The sequence below is a fragment of the Rana temporaria genome, chromosome 2, assembly GCF_905171775.1.
Source record: "Rana temporaria chromosome 2, aRanTem1.1, whole genome shotgun sequence".
NCBI lineage: Eukaryota > Metazoa > Chordata > Amphibia > Anura > Ranidae > Rana > Rana temporaria.
The window spans coordinates 120,262,374-120,290,215 of record NC_053490.1 but is presented as its reverse complement, the minus strand read 5'-3'; the positions used below and the strand labels follow the sequence as shown (position 1 = coordinate 120,290,215).

Genomic DNA, 27,842 nt, shown 5'->3' with positions numbered 1-27,842 from the left:
CTGTTCACCGACATCCTCACCCTGACCCCACCCCGGATTTCCCTACCCAACTTACACGCTGAACTCGACAGATACGGTGCACTTTCAGGATACAAAAACGAATACGTCCAAAACCATGGCCCTCCCGCTCAACATCCGAGACGGTCATTCTCCATCAACAGGCCGAATTCCCTTACAACTGGGAAAGTACCTCCTTAAAATACCTAGGGGTTAACCCCACCCCATCCTTTGCTTCCCTATATCAGGCCAACTTCCCACCCCTGTATAGGTCAATCAGGGAGCTGGTCCAAAAATGGAAGGCCTACCAAATATCCCTTCTAGGCTGGATAGCATCTATCAAAATGGTCATCCTCCCTAAACTTTTGTACCTATTCCAGACCCTCCCCATCCCCTATACCCACCTGCGTACACTGCAAGCCGGCCTCTTGTGTTATGTGTAGAACCACCTCTTGTGTTATGTGTAGAACCACAAGCGACACCGGGTCCCACGCTCAGTCATGGTGGCGTTGCGCACTGAGGGGGGGCCTGGCGTTTCCCGATTTGGTCAAATACTACCAAGCAGCCCAGCTGCGAGCAATAGTTTCCCGGTTCCCCCAGAGGTCGTACAATAAATGGACGGAGATAGAAAAAATTTGGCTGGCACCTGTACACCCCAATAGTCTTCTCTGGAACGCGAACATGGAGGTTGAACCTGGGCGCCTGCTGGGGTCTATGTCACAGCTCCGACGTTTATGGCGGAAGCTGTCCCATGACTGCAAACTTAAATCCGAAAGCGCACCGATGACCTCCTTCCTCTGCAATCCCAAAGTGTCAACGAGTCTCACCCACCAGATGTCGGGGCCCTGGGCCTTGCGGAACCTTTTCCATTTTGGGCACCTGGTGGACCACAGATCTCGTAAACTACTATCATTTACCAAGCACCAAAACACGACCTTCCGACAGGTGTTCTTTACGTCATTACGCCCCACGCTTGCAATTTTCGACACCCTCTCCGTTCGAACATATTAAACTGGAGGGCAGCGCACGCAAAGGACGGATTTTAGACATACCTAATCCTAAACGAGTATTCTATACAGGAAGGGGGCTAGCATACATATATGCTCCGTTGGAAGAGGGAGCTGGGGAAGGAGATCCCGGAGGAGGCGTGGAGGGCAGTCTGGAGTCAGGTGGCCAAAAGCTCCTTGTGTACCCTCTACAAAGAAAATGCCTATAAGATTCTCTTCTTTTGGTACTCGACTCCGGACATACTCCACAGAGTTTATCCCTCTAATACCGACCAATGCTGGCGCTGCCAGAAAGCCAGGGGTACTCTCTTCCATATTTATTGGATCTGCCCCTTTGATAGTCCCCCGTTCAGGACTTCGACGGAGAGACTACGGTCTCTCCTCCTTGAGACACCCATGACCGCGAAACACTTCCTCCTGGGCCTCTCTCAACCAAAAATAGCTAAACCCTATAAAAACTACTCAGACTGTCCTTACAGCAGCGGGGTGCTTAATAGCCCTCCACTGGAAGAAAACAGTGCCCCCATCCCCGGAGGCCCTTTACGCCAGGGTCAAAGACATAGAGCTAATGGACAAAATGACGGCCAGGATACGGGACAAACTAGACGACCACAACGATGTCTGGGAGCGGTGGCATTCTCAGGAGGACCCGCCGCAAACCGGCGACAAAGTCATCGTGGTACCTTGGTATTCTACCCCATCTGGCTTACTCTTTCCCTTTCCCCCGTCTTTTCTTGTTTATTTTTGGTTGTTTTGTGTGTACAGTTAAATAAGGTATCAATATCGAAGTGCTACATACTACATAGATTATATAATAGATTATTATAATTCCACTACTGCTGGAATGTGTAATACTGAGGATCGGAGGTTGATATCCCTCCCTTCACCTGCACTATGCATGCTTTAGACAAGTTCTTATAAATTAATACTTCTGTCTCTTTACTACATCTGAAGATATGTACTGCCATTTTGTTTTTATTAAAATACAAAAAAAATAATAAAAAAAAAAAAAAAAAAAACACACACACACAATAAAACCAACAGTCAAAATCCATAAAAGTCATGTATTGGCACATTCTTAAATGGATATTTGTATAAAACATTAAAGTTCATTTTCATAAATACTAATACATATTTCTAAATGAGGGTGTGTAGGTATAGTAACGTTCTTTTCAACAGAGTTGCTATTCTTTACAAACTCCATATGATGACGTAGATATAACAAATTCATTATGGTGATAAGGCAAATTCAATGACCGATTCAACATAGTATAAAACAGTACATTAAAAATATAGATAAAATTGACAAATGGTCATAATCTATGATTAGTAGAAGACAAACATAAGTAAAAATAAAAACAGTTCTGGCAGTTTGGAATCCTAAATAGGTTCCCCATTGGAGGTTCTCTAGGCCCATATTATTAGGAAGAGGCCTTGTGAAAAACTCAGACCATGTTAAAAGACTATCTTCCTAGAAACGATTTGTACTCTCCAAGGGAGAGTTTAAGCCTACAGCATAGCAGTCTGGGCTGACATGTTTTGCTTCCAGACAGAATTAGGACCTGGAACAAGACAGGATTTTTATAAAACTCCATGTCAGGTATAAGGCATATGGCAAAATAGTTCATATCAAACCAAGTAATTCATCTCCTTCCAGTCCAGCATCTAGAAACCCAAGGCTTCAAAACTCCATAAACTTGAGATCCAACAAAATGTGCTTTTGTCAAAAAACAGTGATTACAAATCCAATTATCAGGATCATATCTGCTCAATCTGTGCCAAAATATTTCATAGACAGTTGTATTTGGACAATAGAATCCTTAAAGTTTTTTGGAAAAAGAAAAAGACTTTAGCTTATGTCCAAAGACAATGTACTCCGCATTAAGTTGTGTAGTGTCAGGACAAGTATATTTGTGACAACAGCTGAAATGTTTCCCGTCAGTTTTGGCAGTGGTAGAAGTAAATGGCAGGATGCTTTCATGTGTCAAAGTCAGAAGATTTTTCAAAATCTGAGATTGCTGCATTCCAACAAAATAAAAACAGAAGGCAGTATCCACAAATTCTGATTCTTTTGTAAGAATTTTGTAAGAATTCCAGGTTGAGAAAAAAAAAAAAAAAACCACGGATGCAATCCATTATTCACGGGAGGAATGTTGGTTTTCATTCATCTGTGGAATGTACACGTGGGAAGGCATCTGGTTTGGGGCTGGCTTCACTGTCAGAGAAGAAGGGGTGAAGCAGAGCTTGTGATGCAGAGATGCGCCTCTGAGTGTTAAATGTCAGCATTTCCTAGAAAGAAAGAGAGACAGACATTGTAAAGCTTCAACTCTTCAGGGAAGGCTGTACACAAGGTTTAGGAGTGTGTCAAAGGTCCATAAAGACATGGATGAGCAAGTTTGCGGTGGAGGAACTAGACTGGCCTGTATGAGATTTTTGCGTGTTGCAGCTTTTTCTCACATTAGTAAGTAGGTGAGCACAAAGAGAATTGGAATTCTAAATGTTTTTTTTCCTTTGTTTGAATTTCTCACTCCCTGTTTTTCCTCAGTAAGCTTTCCACCATCATCCCAGCAGTGGAAAGTCTTTTAGAACACCTTACTGAGGAGGAACAGGAAGTGAGAAATTCAGACAAAGAAAAAAAAAACATTTAGAAGGGAAATCTAAGGCTCCATTCACATCTAGGCGGACGAAATCGCGGTGTTTTGTCCCGCGAATTGCGGCGGAAAATAGCAGCGTTTTGTACCGCGATTTGTGGTGACAAAACGCCGCGATTGTCCGCCTAGATGTGCCCCTAGGATGTGCCCCTCTATGGAGATGGTCCCCGAAAGCCACCTGAAAAAAAAGTCCGGGACCTTTTTTCAGGCGGCAGGCGACAGGCGTGGAGATGTGAACCATCTCCATAGAGGGCAATGTGTTTCCAGCCCTCTGGCGGCAGCGGCGTCACACTACAGGCGACAAAACGCCTAGGTGTGAATGGGGACTAAGGAAAAGGCAAGTGAACCAACAATGCACTAGCTTAAAGTAACCCATTTAGAAAATAAAAATCGAACCTTTACAAACACCTTTAAGAGTTTTAAACATCCCAAGGCTAGAGACTGCACTGGTAGAAACAACCTCTTGTTCCAATATTCACACTGTAGCCATAAGAACCAAAATGGTCCCCTATTTTTATTACTAACAGTAGACGGCGTCTCATCGGGAGTAAGCTCATCAGTCAAGGAATAGAGCGACTCAGAACCAGATTCTATGGTTGACAGCTCAGAAGAAAATCAGGTATAGATTCTGCAGGACAGAATGTGGAAACGTGCTTGGGGTCTCTGCCATTAGTCAGCAAATTAATGGTGTGACTTGGGCCATAAAGTCTTGCATGACTGTAGTGAAGACCTCATCTGATAGGGCCACACATAACTGAGCTAAAGTGGACTTCAATAATGTATGAATAATCACTGCTAAGATCGCCCTCTATTCCCAGCACAGCTCAGCGCTTAGGGGGTTAAAGTCAGGGTGATGAGAAAAAAAATGTGTGATGGAAACAAACCACCTCAAAAACACATCATAAAGATAGCAGCCACTATATAGAACCAAAAGTCCAATATAAATTGTAGCAGCGTTCTTTGCGCTCATTGAAGTGAACAAACTTCTTTATGTGATGAACATCATAAAAGGTAGATGATAGATATAAACAGGAGAGGTGCTCAATAAAGTATAATCTGTAGATGACAGCGGTGAGATAGATGAGATAGGTCCTCTTCACAACCCTCCAATCACCAATACTCCACCACGTGCGAACAGGAAAACCCCTCTTGGGTATGCACTTACCACAAGGAAAAGTCAAATCAGCCCATAGCCTTCTCTCCTTACTAGAATCACCTCACGTTGTATAGAGGTGGGATCCTCTGGCTCATGGAAACAATGAGAGAAGACACTACATAGCGTGATACTGTTTGAATTAGTTTAAAACTTTTATTGCTTCCCCCAGTGTCCCCTTCTCAATATATACGTACACAAAGACAGTAAAAAAACAGCAGAGATGCGGATGCCTAGATGCTCAGGGCCGGGGTCTCATCACTCCACTAGCTCTATCAGCAAGTGACTGTTTGCGGTTCATGGAGGCATCCCCGGAAGTGTTCGGCATTTACAGCTGGCGGAACCGGTAATTATACCTCTGTTGAGCATCTACGCATCCCTGCTGTTTTTTACTGTCTTTGTGTACGTATATATTGAGAAGGGGACACTGGGGGAAGCAATAAAAGTTTTAAACTAACAGTATCACGCTATGTAGTGTCTTCTGTCATTGTTCCCATGAGCCAGAGGATCCCATCTCTATACAACGTGAGGTGATTCTAGTAAGGAGAGAAGGCTATGGGCCGATTTGTGAAGGCTTATTTGACTTTTCCTTATGATAAGTGCATACCCAAGAGGGGTTTTCCTGTTCGCACGTGGTGGAGTATTGGTGATTGGAGGGTTGTGAAGAGGACCTATTCTCACCGCTGTCATCTACAGATTATACTTCTTTGAACACCTCCTGTTTATTTCTATCATCTACCTTTATGATGTTCATCACATAAAGAAGTTTGTTAACTTCAATAAGAGCAAAGAGCGCTGCTACAATTTATATTGGACTTTTGGTTCTATATTGATTGCTTGATATTTGGACTTCAATAATGGCCCAGACTAAAGCTGACCACACAATATACAATTTCCATTAAAGTTACCTTCAACTATGAAGTGCAAGGGTTTGCCTGATTGGATACAAATTCAACATGTTGTTTAGGTTTGACCTCATATTACGTTTTTTAGTTAATCTAAAATGGAAATGATATAATGTGGTGCACAGATGTAGTGTAGTGTAGTTCTACTTTAAGTGTTCCTGCATCAATCCTAAGGGGAAATACTGCTGGAGATTGATCATAAATTTTCATTATGGAGACTCAAACTAGAGAACTGGGAACTCCTCTGTTGTAGATGGGCAGGCAAAACCTAAAAAGGTGGGTGTAAAATTTGGTGGGAGCTGTGCTAGAAATCAATGATGAAGTTCCCTAGAGATAAGAAAGCCAGCGTCCACATATAACAAACATCACTTTTGCTTAGAATGAGCCACTACAGAGGCACTACTTTGCACTCGTCCCATTTTTTTTTTCCATGCCTTGGGCAATCCCCACTATGTATCATACCAGCAGAAGCTGAGCTCCAGCTTCATCAATTTCAGGGATAAACTTCTCTACTGGTTGCTGACTCCGGGGTGAAAAAGCAGAACGTGGTAATGTAACATCCTCTGGCCACTCCTCCTCTGAAGGTAGACCGATCATACTGTAGAGAGAAGACATATGGTAAGTGACACACATGCAGGCTTATTCATTAGCAAAAAAAGGTAAAGTGCAGAAACCCAGAACAGCAAAGTGGGATCCATCTTTGCAACAATTGACTGCACTTTCAATTACCTTACATAAAGTGGTAAGAAAGTCATTGCATGTAAAATCTGCTGACAGGCAGGACCCTAGAGGTCACTTCTTTCACAAACGTCCCCCCAGCCTGTCAGCAGGTAATGCAATCTAAGCCGCACCTGCGCAGCTCACACCACATTTACGGGTCGCATTATGTGCCGTGGCGCTGTGCCCGCAGCCTTGCCATTCAAGCGGCTGAAGATGCAAAAATCGGACGTTAAACCGGGCAAAAGTAGAAGCGCTGGGGGAGCTGACAGCACTGGGCGGGAGGACTCAGTTTGCAAGCAAGTCTGCCATAATGTACCAGTATGTGGTACATATTAGTAGATTAGGACTTAAACCTCTGAGCAAACGGCTTTTTTTATTTTAAAGACACAACTTTACTTCCACTTTAAACAAGATTACCACCTTTATTAGCTTCATTTGCATAGCAAACTTCCCATAGGAAAAAAAAGAAAAAGAAATGTGCTTTTGTGTGAAATTGCTGTAGCATCAATTTTTTTCATCATACCAGGCAACCATGAGGCAAAGCCTCGCTGCCTGCTCCTAGCACAATGTATTATTGGTAAACCCACAGTACAATGTCAGCAACTAACTGCAGGCAGGATCAGTGGATACAGTTCTTACAGCGGCAGGTCAACACAGCTTTGGGTAAGACTATGAAATCCAAAAGCAGCAAAAATATTTTCCAGCGATGACAAAATCATGTTTGGACAGAGAATGTGACAACCCTGTCCCTACAGATAGTTTATGTGGTGTGACCGCAATTCCTAAAGGAATACATGTAAAAGGCCACAGTATAGGGTTGTCAAAGATGAACTTCAGGGAAAAAGCAAAATGCTCCCTTACAGTGGTACTGATTCTAAACTCACAATGTTAGTTTATGTCTAGGCTCTAGGGGGCTGTAAAAATAAAATAAAAAACATTTTAATTGGTTGATCCTCTGCTCCTGCAAGCACCCTTCTGGGCTGTCAGACCAGTCAATGCTGCCTCTCCCCTATGGCATCATGAAGTCTAGTGATGAGCCTATAGCCCTGCAATGAACAAGACACTGAGGGACAATCCACTGCGGGAGCATAGGGGAGTAGAGTAGAGCACTAGCTGCCAGCGGTGCAGTGGATCAGGTAAATAAAAACGGCTTTTTGCGGTCCACTAGACCTAAATGAACCCTTGCAGTGTGCGGACAAGCCTACTGCAGGAGAACATTTTTTCTTTTCCCAGAGATGGTCTTTAAAATTGACACTTTTTCCGATGTACAAGGTGCAGAAATCAGACATTTTAGCTTTTGTAGTTCACCAACATATTAAAATGGGCTGTTAATGCCGTGCACACAGCCACTGCCAGCCCCTGTGCTAGGATTACGTGTTTATACTATTTGCCATTTTTTAAAATTCTTCTTATCCCCGCTCAACGGTCATGTGACTGCCTGGCGCAGTCTTTCTCCGATGTATGCAGAGCTCTCCCTCTGGAATACAAACATCGGAGGAAGACAGCGGCGGGCAATTACATGGCCGCTGATAAGAAAAACAGTATTTATAAGTAGAATTTTAAAAAATTGCATATAGTATATACAACATGTAATCCTAGCAGAGGGGCTGGCAGTGATTGGGGGCAGTAATGTGCAAGCTTCTTAGAACTATGCTAGAAGGGGAGGGGAGGCTCACACACACAGCCGCCAGGCAGAGAGGGGGAGGAGGACAGAGGACAAGAGAAGAGCAGGGCTGTGGATGACGGAGGCACGTAAACGTACCACAGTTTTATGGCGCAGAAATTGGCAGGATCAAATAGGTATTACAGGGGGCCAAATGACACAGCTCAAGTACTGTGCTGTATAACATTTTATAACATGCTTTAAAGAAAAAGGTATCAATATTTTTTGGTGGGGTTAACATACACTTTAAACTAATTGTCTTTTAAATAGTGGAAGATGGTTTAATATGGCAGAAGATTTTTGGATTGACCCATTTTTATTTTCTTGGCTTTTACTAGAAACAAAAACATTTCAGGTTTTGTGCACCACCAGATATTTATCCCAAAATTTAAAAAGGTCAAAGTCCAAAAGCTAAAGTTCGAATGAAAGATTTGAGAACTACTTCCAGACCAGTGATGTACCCATATACCCATATATCGCTCAACCTCGGGTGGCTATACTGCGATGATGCCTGCAGCCATCACCTTGGTACTGTTCTTTAGAGCGAGCGGTTCAGCTCTTTCATTAAAAAAAAAAAAAAATCCTAGCAGCCAACTAGCCACTGGATTGCTTTTACGAGCAGGAGGGGACCTTCCACCCCCACTCCTATGGCTTGCTAAGGCTCTCCCATCCCACCAGGGGCCTGAGCGTTCGCCGCCTGGTCAGTAAGCCAAACAAAAGCAGAGATCGGCTTTGATGGGCTCCGCTATGGTAACCCGGAAGCAATGATCTGACACCACTTCTGGCTTTACCCAAAATGTCAAAAAACATTTATAAAGTTTAAGTTGCTATGAAGCCCCTTTTGTTTTTAAAAGCTCCAGACATTCCTAAAAGCCCAATAAAAACACATCCCTTCATATTTAGCATCCTGGGAAAACATACATATTTTTTTTTATCAGGACAAGTAGATTAAGACGCCAATTTAGTCCCTTGGACAAGTATTATTTAAAAACCTTGCCACACCCCTGTGGTCATCAGGCATGGAGACTGGAAGGAAAACATGCCAGTTCTGTAAGAACACATTATAAAAAGGTATTTATATACCAAAATAAATCACTGACTAATCTAGCACACAACATTCTTCCTGTTTTCCAGATGTTACAAAACACAACTTACTCAAAAATCTTGCAAAGCTGGTCAGCTTCTGAATTTCCACAAAACAGAGGTCTAAAAAAGAAGTAAGAGAAAAAACTGAGAACCTGCTTATTCAGCATGAGAACAAAAGCAACAAAGAAAACGTTAAAAGGACAAATCCACCCAAAATTGAAGTGCATGGAGAAAGTAAAAGGTTTCTATTTCTCAGACCTCGGTGGAGGGTTGTGTGCTATTGGCTCATAGATCTGGACATCTGTGGTGTTGTGAAAATAGACTCTAGGCGCTTCCTAGTCTCCCGCTGTCTGGACTTTATATAAACTGCACTGGAAACTCACACTGCTGACCGCATTTATAATATGCAGATGACCTAGCCTTCTCTGGCTTCAATATTCAGAAATACTGACTCAAACGGATTGCGTCAGATCAGGAAAGTCACAACTCCTAATCTGCATTCTTGCTCCAAGTCAGTGACTTATAAAAAGGTATTGTATTAACCGCTGAATTAGCATGAGAGCCAGTGAATAGGTATTTTCATAAGAAATTAGCATGTTTCTTCACTACAGGTATCCTTTAAAATGGTGTAAACCCTTCTGTATACCCACTAAATTTACTAGCTTCAGAGATGGAACAAAGCCTATACATTAAATTATACCCATTTACCTGCAACCCTCTTCTTTACAGCCTCCTAAAACCGTTTACACAGCATTTCGGAGCTTCAGAAGACAGGGGTCTGACATCACACATTGCACAGCACAAAGCCGAGTGTAATCTGAGGTGTGAGTGGAGAAAATGAACCTGCCCCCCCATCCCTACACAGGGAAACATGCACAGCTGAGGCTCGCAATCACCTGCTGTGTGTTGGAGAGGGGGGTGGGGCATTTTCTCCATATTGCCTGGTGTCCAGATTTAAACAGCTATGATCTGGAAGATTTAACTACCTTCATGACCAAGCCATTTGTTTCTATTTAGCACAGTAATAATCAAACTGGTAATTGCATCGTCATGCAACGCTGTACCCAAATTACATTTCTACATTTTTTTCACACAAATACGGTTTTCTTTTGGTGGCATTTGATCACCACTGGGAGATTAGAGATATAAAAATGTGTGTGTGTGTATATATATATGTGTATATATATATATATATATTTTTTTTTTCTCCTTTTCCCCTGCTTCAGGCTAGTTGCAAACGAGTGTACACTTCACATATGCTGCAGGCAGTGTACATACAAAGGAAAAATATGCTAGGAGTAGGGTTGCACCGATGCCATTCTTTTACTGGCAAGTACCAGTACATTTGGTCAAGTATTCGCAATACTTTTGTGGTACGATTTGAGCCCATACAAAATCAATGGGCTCAAATGGCACTGCAAAGAATAGCATGCAATTTGAACAGGACAGCGGTGCAGTGGGGGAAATGGCGCACGATTCAGAAAGAAATGGGACCGCATGCCTGTTCAAATCACATGCGATTTACAGTGTGATCCGAGTCTATTAATTTTGTACGTGCTCTAATCGCACCGCAAAGGTAACGGTTTTAGGTAACCGAGCATTTGCAGGACTATGAGTACTCGCGCAAATGCTTAATATCGACAGTGATACCCATTATGGTGCAACCCTAGCTAGGAGAAAGGAAAGGGTATTCTGGTGCAGATCAAAAAAAAAAAAACTCTACATTGTAGCAATTACATAACTGATTTTTTTATATTCCGTTTAGCTTCGTATTTTGTATAGTATACAGAAGGATTAGAACTACTGTATCCCACCTGGAGTGGGTGCCCCCTAACTTGCTGTGTTCTGCAGGGGACAGAAATTTAAAAGGCAAAGAATGTGAAAATCTAACCAGGTTCTAACCAGTCCCCACCATGTCAAATACAATTTAAGTTGCAGATTTTTTTTTTTTTTTTTTTTTTAGGAAGACTACCCTGCAGTAGAGCGATCCGAAAGTGAGACTTGAAGCACAGCGTGGAAGGGACAACGTTGATGGCGGTGTGGGGGATGGTCTATGTGGACAGTTTTACTTAGCCTCTTTTAATCAACCATGTGAGTTGCTAAATGTTGTACCTTCATTAAATGTAACCATATTGCTACACTTAGAGGCACCTCTCCTTTTATACTCTGTTGTGATACGACGCTACTCTTATATCAAGACATCGCTTGTATATCAAGTCAAAATGTATTTAACAATAAGCTTGTCTTGCAAAACGCTCTCAAACCAAAGTTTAACTGTATCCATCAGAGTGTGTGGCTTAATAAGATCAAGCAGGGGCAGAGTCCGCCTGGGCTGGATGTAAGGTCTGTCAAGCTCTGATCTTTAATTCCTAATGGTTGGGAGGCATAAAACGAGAAGTAAACAGAAGCGTATGATAATTCTAAGTGATGTGGCTGCGATCTCAGACTCATTGAACTGAAAATATTATATGCAAAGCAAAGTTCCAGTACTAGTCAGTGAAGGATGAGATGTTTCAGCTGTTTACAGATGAAGACTGCTTTTTATACGACACATACTGGAAACACACAAATAAACCCGGCTGAAAATGTAACAGCAACATATACTCACTTCCTCCTGAACATCTCTGCAAATATACATCCTACACTCCAAATGTCTACCGGTGTGGCATATGTAGACTGAAGTAATACTTCTGGGGCACGATACCATAAGGTCACCACCTGGAAAAAATGAATAAAGCAGATGCTAATATGGCAACCAGAAAATATACATAAAAAGAGAAAACCAAAAAAAAATAAAAAATTCTGTTTCTGTAGTTTTCCCACCCTGCTAGTGCACCGCTCCAGTGTGAAAGCCCTCAGGGCTTTCACACTGGAGAGACAGCAGCGGCTCTTTCAGGGCGCAATTTTTAGCGTTATAGTGCCTGCAAAGGGCCCCAGTGTGAAAGGGGTCTTAGAGAAGATACCATTTCTTACAGGATTTTGAATCCTCAGCTCTCACAGGATTCAGTCAGGTGGCGGTCCAGGCTTTTAGGGGGGTTACCGACCATATGGTCAGGACCTTTCCAGAGTCTGGACCGGCTCTGTGACTTCAGCCCCCTGTCAACTGAAAACAGGCCAATGCACTCCTGTGATCCACAGGAGAAGTATGGCTGAAAAAGCTTTGGTTATACTTCTTTAAAGTGATACTCCAGACAATTTTTTGTTTTTAGATGGAGGTTCTAACCATTATCAGATTTTATTGAAGTTTGTGGAAGTTTTACCCCATCTGTTGGTGTGGTTAATAGGACAGGAAATCTTTCCAATGGGGATTAAGATAGCAATGAAAGTTTTTTTTCCAAAAAAGACTGAACGGTTTCATGGCTGCTAAACCTGTGGCCTTCCAGCTGTTGTGGAACTACACGTCCCACCATGCCTCTGCCTTTAGGGAGTCATGCTTGTAACAATAAGCAGCATTCAATGCATCATGCGACTTGTAGTTCCATAACAGCTGACGGGCCACAGGTTGAGCACCTCTGACAGGTTTTGTTAGTGAATGTCCATCTCACTGGGGAGAATATTACAGTACTCTTTGATAATCAGGATAGAATTTGACACAAAATGGGAGAGCTGAAATGAGAAAAAAAAAAAAAAAAAAAAAAGATACAATTCTGCTGTAGGGAAATAAAAGTATGTCCAGTCATATAAAATGACCAGTTTTATTATGATGCTGGTGAACGGTTTGTTGTATATAGTGTAATCAGGATATGAAGGGAAATTTCCCCAATGGGGACACAAATTGCAAAAAGATTTTAAAGTCATATTAAGTATTTTATTAAAAATAAAAATCTTGTGCGTCATACTTGCCTGCTTTGTGCAATGGTTTTGCACAGAGCAGCCCAGATCCTCCTTCCTCTCGGGTCCCACATTGGTATTCCTGGCCTCTCCTCCTGCCAAGTGCCCCCAAAAGCAAGCAGCTTGCTATGGGGGCACCAGAGCTACGCCGCTGCTCTGTGTGTCCAGTCCTACACATCGAGCCGCGGCCCAGTTCATCTCCTGATTGGCTCACCGGCTGTGATGGACAACAGTGGGGAGCACAGGGCTCCCGCCAAAAGCTAATCTGGAGTGCAAGTCCCCGAAGAAGCAAGGCTCTCCTGGACATCGCTGGATCGAGAGGGGACTCAGGTAAGTATTAGGGGGGCTTTTGCACAATCATTTACAGAATGCATGAAGGTTAAAAACCTTGTGCCTTTAAAACCACTTTAATGTTTCTAAAGCCTTCTCATTCTTATTACTCCCATTTGTTTTGGGTAGTTCATGTTCAGATGTGCAGAATCTCTATTTGTATAGCTGGAATTCTCTTCCGCATGCTCACCGAACTATCGCTACAATAGATCAAATAGTCACACATTGTTCTTGACTGTTGGATTAGCCTGGTTATGGTCACATACAGGGACAATTCTGACCTATACAAATGCACTATCAAGCAGAAGTCCTACACGAACAGATATGGCTGTCCTATGAAGAATTATAAATAACACACATTTACAAGACATACTGCTCTGATCACATCTGTGTGTACATAGAGAAAACCCATAAAAAAAGGAACTTGGATTTCTTTTAATGCTTCATCAAACACCTTTAAAAAAAGGAGAATGGCGTGTCTGGTATTTATACACGGAGGCACACTCGGGGAGAGGACCGAGCAGACAGAGGCACACACGGGGAGAGCAGTAGTCAGTGACTGAGAATTCAACTACAGCAACCCTTCCAAACTAAACACACTATGACCAGGAATGCAGCTTCCTCATTACTAGGCCTTTGAAAAGTACCTAAAAACACAAACATGAGTGTTTAATGTGACTCATGGCTGACCACTCTCTGCAATTATCCGAGTGTACACGTATGTGCAAAGGTGAGGTCAGAGAATACCCCGACGCAGTATGGAAACATATTAAGTTCAGCCCTATGAACTTAAGTAAACATATAGTAGTATACATTAACATACTCTAGTGCATTTGTGAACTGTGCTTGCTCCCCCATCTCCTGATGTGTGACATGGCAGTAAAAAAATGTTTGCACCAGCCACAATACAATAGCCTGCTGCGCGAGATTCGTCCATCCACGCTAAAGCCTGGTACACACCATTTGTTTTCCCCATGTGAGCCGCTGTACTAACCAAGCAAGGTTAGTCCGGTGATCTCCCCCGCTCAGCTGTGGTGTTCTGACAGGAGGGGCAGCGTCCTTTCCACCACAACCCTCCGCCATTGGCTGAGAGCGCTGACCGGGAGTCAGTCTGCTGCCGATTTTCCAGCATGCACATCAGACAGAAGCTGGCCTGACATTCAGCCCATGTGTACGGGGCTCAACAGACACTTGTTTGATTTCTGTCTATACATATACGGCTAGCTTTACATTAAGCGCTTTACTACTGCACAGTATAAGGCCCCTTTCACACGTACGGATCCCACGAGGATCCGTACCTTTCTCATCCGCTTGCTAAGCGGGGATCTCTCCTTTGATACCCGCTGAGCAGACAGATGACAGGGCGGTCCTTGCACACTGTGCAGGGACCGCCCTGTCAGATCTCCGCTCTCCTTTATGGGGGGGGGGGGAGGAGGAGGAGGAGGAGGAGGAGGAATCAGATAAACATGGATCGTCTGTTCACCTGATCCACAGACTGATGGAAAAAAATAGGATTTTTCTCAGTCTGTAGAATCGGACCATAGCAGGGACCGATTAGATCGGAGGTCATAGCTGACACCCGCTATCCCATAGGGATACATGCATGTCCGTATTTCATCAGAAAACTGATAGATGAAATACTGACATACAAAAGCTAAAATAAAAAATGTAAATGCTGCGCCAATAAAAGATTTAGTGGAATTGTAATTAAACAATAAAAATGGTATTAAAGGTTGACATCCAGAGGCCGATATACCAAAAACAATGGCGCCAAAATGGGTATCACAATATAGACCCCAATAATTCATATATAAAAAAAAAAAAATCACACCGTGGAAAAATTTAATTAGAAATAGTGTCACCAAACAAACACTGGTATCAAATGAATAATGTCCGATGAATGAATGCAGGTATGGTGGTCAATGGAATGACAAGTGGAGTAACACTTCACCCGGTGAAATTGAAAAAAAGTGCCCACCACCGTATAAAGATGTCTGCTTACCAGAGGCAAGCCAAAAATCACGGTCAGATGTAACCCAGCCGCGGCCTTTGGTATGCACGTGGAGATGGTAGGATTACACCAGGGAACAGGATAACATAAAATTAGGAAATCACTACGGTCAGATGCGCTCGGTCACAAGGTCCATGCAGCCAACACAATAAACCAAGGGGAGGAAGGATCACAGACCATAGTGCATTACCACAATATAAATGTATTAACTAAAAAGGGTAGAACACCTACATCATAAAATGAAAAATTTGCATAAAAGTTTCGCTGGCCGGCAAGATACAGAAGCCCGTCCTCCCCTGCCAACAGCGTGGAGACGTCACAGAGTGGCACATGGACGAGTTTCGTCGTTTTCAATAGGAATCCCCGTCTGAACTTCCGATTGGATTGCCTAGGAGTAAGGCTGACCATACATGGTCAAATTTAGAAAAAAATATATATTTTGAAAATATGTGCGTTTTGTGATCTGATGGTGCCACCATTGGTTTTGAAATTCGACCAAACCTTCCAATTTCACCTTATGGTCCTACAGAAAAGAATAATTTTCTTTCCGGGAATTTTCTTGTCTTGCAAATGCGAATTTCTTTTTCGATAACATTTCTTGCACGATTCTCCATCATTAATTAGAAAATAGTTTGTTTTTCAAAACATTTCCCAACATGTCTGATTACTCAAATTCGATGGCCACATGAAAATCGGCTGTTGCTGCAGCCCACTAATGGTGCAAAATACAAACGAAAATTCTTAGATATGATTTTCGAAAGAATTTTTTTTTTTAAATTCAACCCATGTATGGCCTTGCCTTAGTACCCATCAAAATAAGAAAAGTGGAACTTACCCTTTTGGGTGAAGTTCCACTTTAAGCACAAAGTACATTTGCCCATTGACACTGGCCGAAGGCCGATTCGATAAAGCATTGTGTAACATGTTGCTATGGAACATAATAAATGTAGGAAACAAGCACCAACGCCCTTTTTCTTTGAAAAGAATTTGGGGGATTTTTGACTGGAGACAATGAAAATATAATTTATCAGAATAAAACTGTAAATGTACTCCTACAAATTTATACCAAAATGTCATAAGGCATAAAAAAAAAAAAAATTCACAAAAATCAGCAGACATGAAACACAAAATTGATGCTTGAGAAAATAATGTGGGTGGGTAAAAAGCAACCAAATTCATTTTGAAAGCTTCAGATCAAAATCTTTTTTTTTCGTGTAAAAATCCCCAGAAACTTTTCGCAATGGAGATATTTGGTGACTTGACATTAGTGAGCACAATCAGGGTTATTCAATAAAGGTATCTGCAAAACATTTCTGGTGGTATGCATGTAGTTAAAAGCCAAATTGTTAGTACCAACATATGTGACAAATTCTAGTTTGTGTGTGGTGCAATTACTGCCATATCCGCAATGGGCAGAGGAGGTATACAAGACCTTTCATGTTGGGTGATTGTGCCACAAGTGTCGTTTTTGCATCTTTGAGACAATTCCAAAGATTTGTTCCTCTGCAACGGATATTTGATATGTTTCCATTATTCTCCAAATTGTTCTGCCTGTAAAACTCCACAGCTTTGCAGACCAGGTGCTTGCAACAGTTCCATCAGAGTTATGCCCGGTTTATATAGACTCACCAGCCGTTTTGTGAAGTATGCCTTTCTAGTATTGGGTTTAAACCCTTTTGCCTTCAGAACGGCCATTATTCTTCGTGGCATAGATTCAACAAGGTGTTAAACATTTCGGTCCATTTTGACACAAAATCACACAGTTGCTGCCGATTTGTCGGCTGCACAGCCATGACGCAAATCTCCTGTTCCACCACATACCAAAGTTGCACTATTGGATTGCGATCTGGTGACTGTGGAGGCCATTGGAGTACAGAACGCGTTGCCACGTTCAATAAGCCAGTGGCGATGCTCACCACTCATAAAAAGGGATGGACATGGTCAGCAACAATACCAAGGTAGGCTGTGGTGTTTAAAATGATGCTAAATTGGTACTAAGGGGCCCAAAGCGTGCCAAGATATATCCCCACACCATTACAGCACCCACCATGGTATTCTGCATACCTTGGTGGCAACAAATGGTTATTTGAGTTACTGTTGCCTTTCTATCATTTGGAACCAGTTTGGCCATTCTCCTCTGACATCAACAAGGCATTTTCATCCACACACTGGATATTTTCTCTTTCGGACCAATCTCTGTAAACTCTAGAAATGGTTGCGTTTGAAAAATCCCAGTAGATCAGCAGTTTTTTTTAAATACTCAGACCAGCCCGTCTGGCACCAACAACCATGCCACATTCAAAGTGACTCAAATCTCCTTTCTTCCCCATTCTGATGCTCGATTTGAACTTCAGCAAGTCATCTTCACCACGTCTAGATGCCTAAATGTATTGAATTGCTGCCATGTGATTGGCTGATTAGCAATTTATGTAACCAAGCAATTGAACAGGTTTACCTAATAAAGTGGCTGGTAAGTGTACACTTTACTGACATGTACATGACTTCATCCCAAGTTCCGCCATTTTTCTCATTACCGCGAGACAAATTTAAAAAAAGCAATTCCAGAAAATAATAATATTTAGCTTATGAACTAATGTCAAATGAGATCATACTCTAACCGCAGCCTTCTGGACCTTATTTACCAACAGACTGCACAGAGCCATGTGTGCACAAACCTACAGCAACCAGATTTCACCTTTCAATTCAGAGCACTCTATACTAGGGCTGAAAAACAACTAATCGATTAATCAACAACTAATAGATAATGAAATTAATCGGCCAGTAACATAATGGGGAAAAAATACCAGTTACTCACCGGTAGCTGTTTTTCTATGAGTCTTACAGGACGGCACCTTGAGAGAGTAGACTGGCTTCACCTGACAGGAAACACAATCAAAAAGAGGTTTAAAAACCCCGCCCCTCCCCGTGCACCTCAGTTCGTGATAAAGTATTCACCATAAGAGCACGGGAACCAGTATATGAAAATACAAACCATACAAAGTCATCAGGGTGGGAAATAGGCCTGCCGTCCTGTAAGACTCATAGAAAAACAGCTACCGGTGAGTAACTGGTATTTTCTCGAGTCGTCTTCCAGGACGGCACCTTGAGAGATAAGCAAGTAACCCTCAGGCCTACCTTAGGGCGGGACCACTGCCTGCAGGACTCTTCTGCCAAACGTCAAGTCTTGGGGTGACAGGAGTTCCACTCGGTAGTGTTTTAGAAAGGTGTTCTGGCTTGACCACGTTGCTGATCTACAGATTTGTTCCACTGAAACTCCTGCTCTCTCTGCCCAGGAGGTTGCTATAGATCTCGTGGAATGTGCCTTCACTTTAGGTACTGTTTTGCCAGCCTTACTGTATGCTATTGAAATTGCCTGTCTTATCCATCTAGATATGGAGGCTCTAGATGCTTGGCAACCCTTTTTCTGTCCTGAAAAGTTGATTAGCAAGTGTGATGAGCGTCTGAACTCGCTCACCCTTTCTAAATAAATTAACAAACAGCGTCTTACATCCAAACAATGAAAGGTTCGTTCTCTTTCATTCTGTGGGTTTGCGCAAAAAGAAGGAAGTATAACTTCTTGTGACCTATGAAACTTCGTTGCCACCTTAGGTAGGTACAGGGGATCCTGACTTAGGATTACCCTGTCCTCGAATAAACGAAAATAAGGCTCTTTGATTGAGAGCGCTTGCATGTCTCCTATTCTTTTAGCCGTGGTGATGGCCAAAAGAAAGGAGAATTTAAATACTAACAGCCTAACCGGAATGCTGTCTATCGGTTCAAACGGAGGTTTGGATAGCTGGTCTAACACCAGGGAGAGGTCCCAAGGGGGAACTCTGGATATCTGTATAGGAGACAACCTATCCCTGGCCGTCAGGAACCTCTTAATAAGAGGATCCAGAGCCAGCCTCTTGTCTAAAAAGTAGGACAAGGCGTCAACCTGTACTCTTAGGGTTCTCGTAGCTAGACCTAGATCTACCCCTTCCTGAAGAAACTCCAAGATAACTGATATTTCGGGTAGTGGAGCTTGTCTTGCCGCGCACCAGCGTGAAAACACTCCCCAGGTCTTGGCATAGATCTTCCTGGTAACTTCCTTACGACTCGCTAAGAGGGTATCTATTACCTTCTCTGAGCAACCCTTCCGCTGCAGGTTCCACCTCTCAAGTACCAGGCCGTCAGACTGAAAAAGCCTGGCTCTGGATGAAACATCGGCCCTTGCCGCAGAAGGTCCACCCGGACCGGGAGAGGGAGGGGAGGAAGTACTGACCACTGTTCTAATATTGGAAACCAAGATCTTTTGGGCCACCAGGGAGCGATCAGGATCAGCTTCCCTTGTGAACGACTCAGTTTTTGCAATACCCTTTGGGATCAGATTCAGGGGAGGGAAGGCATAGGCTAGGTAAAATGTCCAGGCCTGGGCCAACGCGTCCACACCCTCCGATCCCTGATCCCGGGAGAGGGAGAAGAACCTTTCTATCTTCTTGTTCCTCCTGTGAGCAAAGAGGTCTATTTCTGGGTTGCCGAAATGATGACATACCCAATCGAAGACCTCCTGACTTAGTTCCCACTCTCCCTGGAGAATGGGTTGGCGGCTTAGAAAGTCCGCTTCTAGGTTTAGGACTCCCCTGATGTGAACTGCTGACAGGGAGCGGACCCTCTGTTCTGCCCAGCCTAGAATTTCTAGGGACAACCTTAGGAGCGAACGGGACCTGGTGCCTCCCTGATGGTTCAGAAACGCCACCGTGGTCGCGTTGTCGGAGAGAATTTGTATTTCCTGGTTCAGGATTTTCTCCTCGAACGCTTCCAAGGCTCTTCCGACCGCTGATAATTCTCGGAAGTTGGAAGACGACTCCCTTTGGTGTCGATCCCAGGAACCCTGGGCCTGTAGGCCCGCCATGTGGGCTCCCCATCCCCAGGAGCTGGCATCCGTGGTTATCCTGAGGGGGTTTGACTGGTTCCACTGAAGGCCTCTTCCCAAGTTCCGAGGAATGAGCCACCACTCTAGAGTGTTCTTTACCGACTCTGGAATGGAGACCCTGGAGTCTAGGGATGTTTCCTTCCCGTCCCAGGAGGAGAGGAGGAAGGCCTGTAGTGGCCTGTAGTGGAGCTGGGCCCACGGAACTGCTGGGATGCATGAGGTCATAAGTCCCAACAATCTCATGATCTCCCTGAGTGAAATATCTGCTGTTCCCCTGACAGACCTGACCACTGAGATGAGTCTCTGGACCTTGTCTACTGGTAGGAGAAGCTTTTTCTCTAAGGAATCTATTAAGAATAACAAAAAGAAAAAATACCGCGCTTAAACCCTAAAAATAACTAGCTTAGCTGCAACACGACAGTGTCATACAAACACAAAAACAAGTAAGGAAAAGGAAATGTTGCGCTATTAATGTAGATTAAACTAAACAAACAGTTGATACCAGAGAAGAAAATTAATGAAAATTATATGAGATTGCAACGACCCCAAGTTGAAAGGGGAATAAAACACATAACTGGCAATAAAGTCTTTGTGTCAATCAAAAATAGTTGCAAGCAAGTTCTTCAATGTTGAATATAAATTCATATGTTGAAATCATATGTGGTGACCAACACCACTAAATAAAAGGATGGAGGCTTACCGGATGGCAAGCAATGAAAAGCTTGCGGCTGCAAACCCCAGCCAGGGCCTTTTGATGATCCTCGCAGGGGGATGACAGGGGATGGATGTTGAGGCAGAACATAAAGCAGTATAAGCATGTGGCTAAACCCCTAGCCAGGGCCTTTAGAATCCCAAGCGATGGTAATATATCTTAAGGGTCCTTACTGACAACTTCAAACTTTCCCGTTTTTATCTTCAGAATGTATGTTGTAAACAGTGAATGGTTGACACATGTCCTATGCAATGTCACCTCCTGATGGTGGTGAGCCCGATATAGCAGAGGGAGGCCTCCCTTATGGCTCCTACTCTCGGCCCCTGGTAAAGTAACAGGAGGCGCAGGAGTGAGGAGTGGTACGAGTGCCTGAACGTCCGGATTACCTCTACCTCTGTTGATCCTGCCAGGCACTCGTACCACTCCTCACTCCTGCGCCTCCTGTTACTTTACCAGGGGCCGAGAGTAGGAGCCATAAGGGAGGCCTCACTCTGCTATATCAGGCTCACCACCATCAGGAGGTGACATTGCATAGGACATGTGTCAACCATTCACTGTTTACAACATACATTCTGAAGATAAAAACGGGAAAGTTTGAAGTTGTCAGTAAGGACCCTTAAGATATATTACCATCGCTTGGGATTCTAAAGGCCCTGGCTAGGGGTTTAGCCACATGCTTATACTGCTTTATGTTCTGCCTCAACATCCATCCCCTGTCATCCCCCTGCGAGGATCATCAAAAGGCCCTGGCTGGGGTTTGCAGCCGCAAGCTTTTCATTGCTTGCCATCCGGTAAGCCTCCATCCTTTTATTTAGTGGTGTTGGTCACCACATATGATTTCAACATATGAATTTATATTCAACATTGAAGAACTTGCTTGCAACTATTTTTGATTGACACAAAGACTTTATTGCCAGTTATGTGTTTTATTCCCCTTTCAACTTGGGGTCGTTGCAATCTCATATAATTTTCATTAATTTTCTTCTCTGGTATCAACTGTTTGTTTAGTTTAATCTACATTAATAGCGCAACATTTCCTTTTCCTAATCTATTAAGAATCCCAGATAGATCTTTCTCTGTTCTGGGAGGAGAGAAGATTTTTCTCTGTTTATAATCCATCCTAAGGATTCCAGTGTAGTCAGGACGGTGGTCAGGTCCGTGAGAAGAAGTGCTCGACTGGGATTGAACAGCAGCAGATCGTCGAGGTAGGGAACAAGGGAGATGCCCTTCAGATGTAGAAAGGCGACCACCTCTGCTAGCACCTTCGTGAAAACTCTTGGGCTGGAGGCAAGCCCAAAGGGAAGAGCGGTGAATTGCCAGTGTTGGATCCCCTGAGGGGAAACAATGGCGAATCTCAGGAATCTTTGATGGTCCTGGTAAAAGGGGACATGGAGGTAGGCGTCCTTCAGGTCTATGGTTATCATAAATACCCCTTCTAAAAGAAGTCCTTTGAGACTGTAAATGTTCTCCATGCGGAACCTCTTGTAGAGGAGATAAGTATTCAGGGGTTTTAAGTTGATGATTAGACGGAATTTTCCCGAGGGTTTTGGTACTACGAAGATGTGAGAGTACACCCCCTGACCCTGTTGGTCTACCGGAACTGGGACTATGACCCCCTGTTGTGCTAGGTCTGACACATTCCCTATAAGGCTTGCCGCTTTGAGGGGATTTTGGGGTAAATGAGTGAGGAGGAAAATTGGTGGGGGAAGATGGCGGAATTCCAATCTGTAGCCTTCCTTCACTATCTGCAAAATATGAGGACTCCGTGTTATGCTTTCCCAAGCTGGAAGAAATCGGGAGAGCCTTCCCCCGACTCTCGAGTCACTTGGAGTCTTTCCCAGCGGGTTTAGGATCAGGGAAAAGGATTCCCCCTTTTGGTTTATCCTTTCCTGTGATCCACCTCCTATTAAAGGCCGCTCTTCGGTCTGAAGGTCGGTTTTTATTCTGGGGGCCTCGAAAAAATCTCCTCCTATTTTGTTTAGGTTTGGGAGGGAACCGTTTACCCTTTTCTGAGGCCCTGGTTAGAGCCTGGTCTAAACCTGTCCCAAAGAGGAGGGATCCCTCAAAGGGCAGGGCACAGAGACGGGATTTTGGAGGCCAAATCTCCTTCCCATGTTTTGAGCCATAGTGCCCTTCTTGAGGCGTTAATAAGAGCGCCCGTTTTAGCAGAGGCTCGAGCGGACTCAATTGATGCGTCTGCTAGATAGGCGACAGCGCTACCTATGACTCTAAGGGAATCTCGGATATCCTTAAACTTTGGAGTCTGCGGGATATGTTCCAACATCCTGGATAGCCAGGTATCCGTATTCCTGGCAATGCAGGATGAGGCCAGGGCGGGCCCCAGGGCTGCCGCATTAGCCTCCCAGGCCCTGCGAAGGGAGGTCTCTGCCCGTCTGTCTAGTGAATCCTTTAAATTCCCAGCATCCTCAAAGGAAAGGTCAGACTGTCTAGACAGTTGAGCTAGGGAAGCGTCTAGTTTAGGGACTTTGAAAAATTTGTTTTCTAGTTCCTCCTTAAAGGGACAGCGCCTTTTCCAGGTTTTGTACCTTAGTAACTTCTTTTCAGGTTCAGCCCATTCTCTTAGAACCAAGTCCTGAAGAGATTGGTGAACTGGGATAACCTTTGGCTGGGGTTTAGCCAAACCCTGGTACATCTTATCCTGTGCTGACACTAGTTCGGCCGGCTGCTGAATCCCCTCAGAGGTATAGATAGCCGCCAGTAAACCACCCATGTCATCCGCTGAAAAAATGAATTTGCCTGATCTAGCATCTTCATCCTCCTCATCTGTCTGGCTATCAATGAGACCTTCTTCCTGAGCCTCTGAATCCTCAGAGTCTGACAGAAGAACGTCCCTAGCCCTCAACAATTTTGGAGCCGAGGTGGATAAGCTTTCCTGTGAGGAGGGTCCAGCTGCTAGGGGATCAGGTTCTTTGGTTTTTAAGACTTCCTTAAACTCTTTTAATGTGGAAAGCATCTCTGACTGAACCGTCAGGAATTCTTTCATTATTAGCGAAGTTTCCTTCCCTGTGAGCTTTTGAATGCACTTAGCACACAAAAGCTTGGAATAGTCTGTGGCTAGCTTAATGCTACAATTCCCACATCTTTTAGCTTTAGATGTATGTTTAGCAGAAACACTAGAAGCCTCCCCCTGGGCAATAACCTCTTCCCCTGAAAGTAAAAGACAGAGGCTTTAATACAAAAGGAGTAGGGGAAGGGAAGGGGGGTGTGTGGGGAATAAGGACCCAGTCCAAGTGCCCCAATGCAGTTTCTGGAGGTAGACTCACCCCTGGTGGATTCCTCTGCAGCAGCGGTTAGTGCCGGGCGGTCCTCACGCTCCATGGCACCGTCGAATCGGGCGCCACTCTCTCCCCTGCTGCGCTCCGTGCGTGTGAGCCAACGCCGATGGCGGCCGCCATTTTGGTGAAGACCGGAACTGGAAGTGCGTCATCACCATGCGCCGCCATCGATGCAGCGTCGAAATGCTGGCTCCACCGAGAAACGAGCCTGGGAGAACAGCAGCCGAGTCCACAGCGCGGAGATGCGTCTTTACCCGGCCCAGCAGGTAGGAGGACGCTCGGGAGAGAGGGATTCCAGCCACCTAGGTGTTCTGAGGTAGCCACTATCCCAGATACACCTAGCAGGGGGGGGTTTCCAAACAAAGTTTTCCTTCAGCTCCCCCCCCCCCCTCAATACGGGGAGACCCTCTGGACAGGCAATAGCCTCACTGAGCTCAAGGCCTCCCAGGACCCATGGCTCACCTTCCAAGAGGGGGACCACCAGCCCCAGGCCTTAGGTCTTTTTAGAAAACAAAAAAACGTTTCGCTGGGGGAAACACAATCATGAACTGAGGTGCACGGGGAGGGGCAGGGTTTTTAAACCTCTTTTTGATTGTGTTTCCTGTCAGGTGAAGCCAGTCTACTCTCTCAAGGTGCCGTCCTGGAAGACGACTCGAGAAAAATAAAAAATTAGCCCTTTATAGTACAAAAAAGAAAATCTCTACTGTAAATATTACTTTCACTGTCCCACAGTAAAAAAAATGAACCCCTTACAGTAGCGATTATTTGCTCTTTGTACTTATTTTTGTTTTTAACCCCCATTATGTTACTAAACATCTCAGGCCTGGGGTCACACCTCTGTTTTTGGTGCTTTTTGCAGAAACACTACAGTTCATTTACAAGTTTTCCTATGGGACACGTTTACATCCATGATATATTTTCAGCTGCTGCGTATTTGGAAAGGGCTAGGACTTAACGCAAAACTGTGCCATTTTTTTTGGCTCAATATACTTCAATGGAGAAGCTGCAGAAAAGCATGTAATGTGTCTTTGCGGCAATTTGTGTTTTGTAATCTGCCCAACAACAAATTGGCCCCAAAAAAATTGAAAAATTACATTTTTTTTTAAGGCTATAATCCGATTAATCTAAACAATAATCGGCCAACTAATCGATTCTGAAAATAATCGTTAGTTGTAGCCCTACTCTATACAATGCTGGATGAACTGTTTGCAATAGAAGTTTTTTTAATACACAGTGTTAGATTAATTCTTCCAAACACATTCATATTTATGCATAGTGGTCCACTCTCCCTGAATCCCGGGCACACACAGTCCTTGGCTTTAGAAGTCATCTTTTTAAAAGAGGAGAAGTACACTTGTAAAAAGGAGGATGAATTTATTTTTTGTCCATGAAAAACATGACTTTATTTAGATAATATGAAGGAGTTAAAAAAAAATATGGCAGAAGATATTTTATCTTCATGCATGAAGATAAAAAGCCTGTGTGTAGCTGCCACAGCTGTCATGGTCAGTTAGCCAAATCAGGGGAGAGGGGGGGGGGGTCGGACCAAAACGGCAGCCCTTTGTCTGAAAGGACACTCAGAGCTCCAGCTCATGTGCCCCCATAGCAAGCTGCATGCTGTGGGGGCACTTGATGGGGAGGGGCCAAGAGCACCAAAGGAGGATCCTGGCTGCCCTCTGCAAATCCACTGCACAGAGCAGGCAAGTAAAAAACAAAAAATACTTTACAATCACTTTACTGGACTGCTAAATTAGTCAGCCACATACCGATTCTCACTCTTTTCTTGGCCATTTGAACAGAGGCAATCAACAAGTGAAAATATAATTTCGTATGCCCTGCAGTATATATGTTCTGAACATGCCCTGTATTTAATTGTATATAAAGATTAAAAAAAATAAAAGGACTAACCGGCAAAATGTAAACAAACTTTAAACTAGAGGCATTTTAAATAGAGTAAGGCCTGGTTTACACATTGCCGGTGGATGCTAGTGTGGGAATCACTTGTTCCTGCATCTGAAACCACTTACAGCCAAAACGTGCTTGCTGCCATACATTCTTATATCGCACAGCACATTTTTGGGTGCGGGAACCACAGGAAAAATCGTATGGTACAAAAGCACTATGTGATCTCTTGGTTGTTGCATTTTCAAAATGGTGCAAGTACCTTCTTCCTGCATGACAAGCAGGCACAGCGAACCATTAAATGAATGTGCTACTGTGCACATGCAAATGAGGACAGCAAACCCACAATAAACGTAAACCAGGCTTTTTTTTTTGCCCTAATACGTTTCGACCACACAAGTCGTAGTCTTCTTCAGGGGGACTGTCATCTGAATACAAATACATATCAAACTTATAAGTACATGGTATCACAGAGCTTTAGACTGTTCATATGGGGTTTTTAGGGAAAAGATACGGCCAATAGATGGGAGTGGGTTGAAACCAGAGATTTAAAAAAATAAATAAATTAATTAATTGTTAGCCCAGACTTCTCTTGGGTCATTCTGACCATCCACATGAAAAAAACATTAAGAATTTTTTCTTCGTTGATCGCCTCTTTGCACCTGATGCACTATCCTGTGTTTACACACACACACAGTTATATTGTTACTCATTAGCAACATTTTGGGAATTGTTTGCTACAGGTTGCCTAATCCCGCTACCAGCATGGTTCTTTGTAAGCCAGTTACATTGAGCCCCACCATGTAGATCAGGAGTGCCCAACCTTTTGAAGCACGAGGGCCACTTAAGCGACTTCGTAACCGGTCATGGGCCACAATAAACAGAGCGGGCGGATGGCAGGTCTGTGTCTGCTCTTCATATGCACATTTTGTTTTTTTGCAGATCAGATTGGTTTACATCTGCCACTCAGAGGTGAATGGAGGGTCCAATTGGTTCGGACTGACCGTGTGAAAGGGGCCCAAGGCTGCTTTTACACTGATGCGCTGCGGTTTACCAACCTTTGTCTTTCATGCACTTTGCAATATACTTCTATTATATTCTGCAGGTTTGATGCACTTTCAGAAAGCTCACCAAACTTGTAGGTAATAACAGAAGTCTATGGCTCAGTGCAAGTAATCCGCAGGTGCGCTGCTCTGCATCTGTGGGTCAGTTTGAAAGCAGCCCAGTAACCACTGCATGCCCATATATACACTGTGATTTTAGTAATAAACTAACCTTTAATAACAGTATTCTATTATTCCAGAGCAGGAAGTCGCGGGCCACATCAGAGGGCTCCGCGGGCCACTGGTTGGGCACCCCTGATGTAGATGGTCAGAATGATCCAAGAGAAGTCTGGGTTAACAATTTCTCTGGTTTCAACACAGTTTCCCCCCCATCTATTGGAGGCAACTATACCCTGCAAACCCATATGGACAGTCTAAAGCTTTGTGATATCATGTACTTCTAAGGTTTGATAGGTCTTTGTATTCAGATAAAAACACAGTCTCCCTTGTATGTTATTATGATTGATGGGTCTTTAGTTATACTTTAAAGGCTGAAATCTGGGCATGATCTTAATAGCACAGTTACGTTGGTCCAGCTTGGACCTATACTTGGCAACTGT

The 27,842-nt window shown here is 43.7% G+C and overlaps 1 protein-coding gene across 1 annotated transcript in view; it reads right to left on the bottom strand.

Annotated features, from left to right (window-relative positions):
• Positions 1-2,048: 2,048 nt before the first annotated feature.
• CDK4 (cyclin dependent kinase 4) overlaps positions 2,049-27,842 on the bottom strand; it is a 74,531-nt gene continuing 48,737 nt past the window's right edge. The window contains exons 5-8 of the mRNA XM_040340867.1: positions 11,791-11,900; positions 9,252-9,302; positions 6,176-6,311; positions 2,049-3,293 (exon numbers count right to left, since the gene is read on the bottom strand). Coding sequence (XP_040196801.1) covers positions 3,165-3,293; positions 6,176-6,311; positions 9,252-9,302; positions 11,791-11,900 — 426 coding nt within the window. The 3' untranslated portion in view covers positions 2,049-3,164. The remainder of the gene's footprint in view (positions 3,294-6,175; positions 6,312-9,251; positions 9,303-11,790; positions 11,901-27,842) is intronic.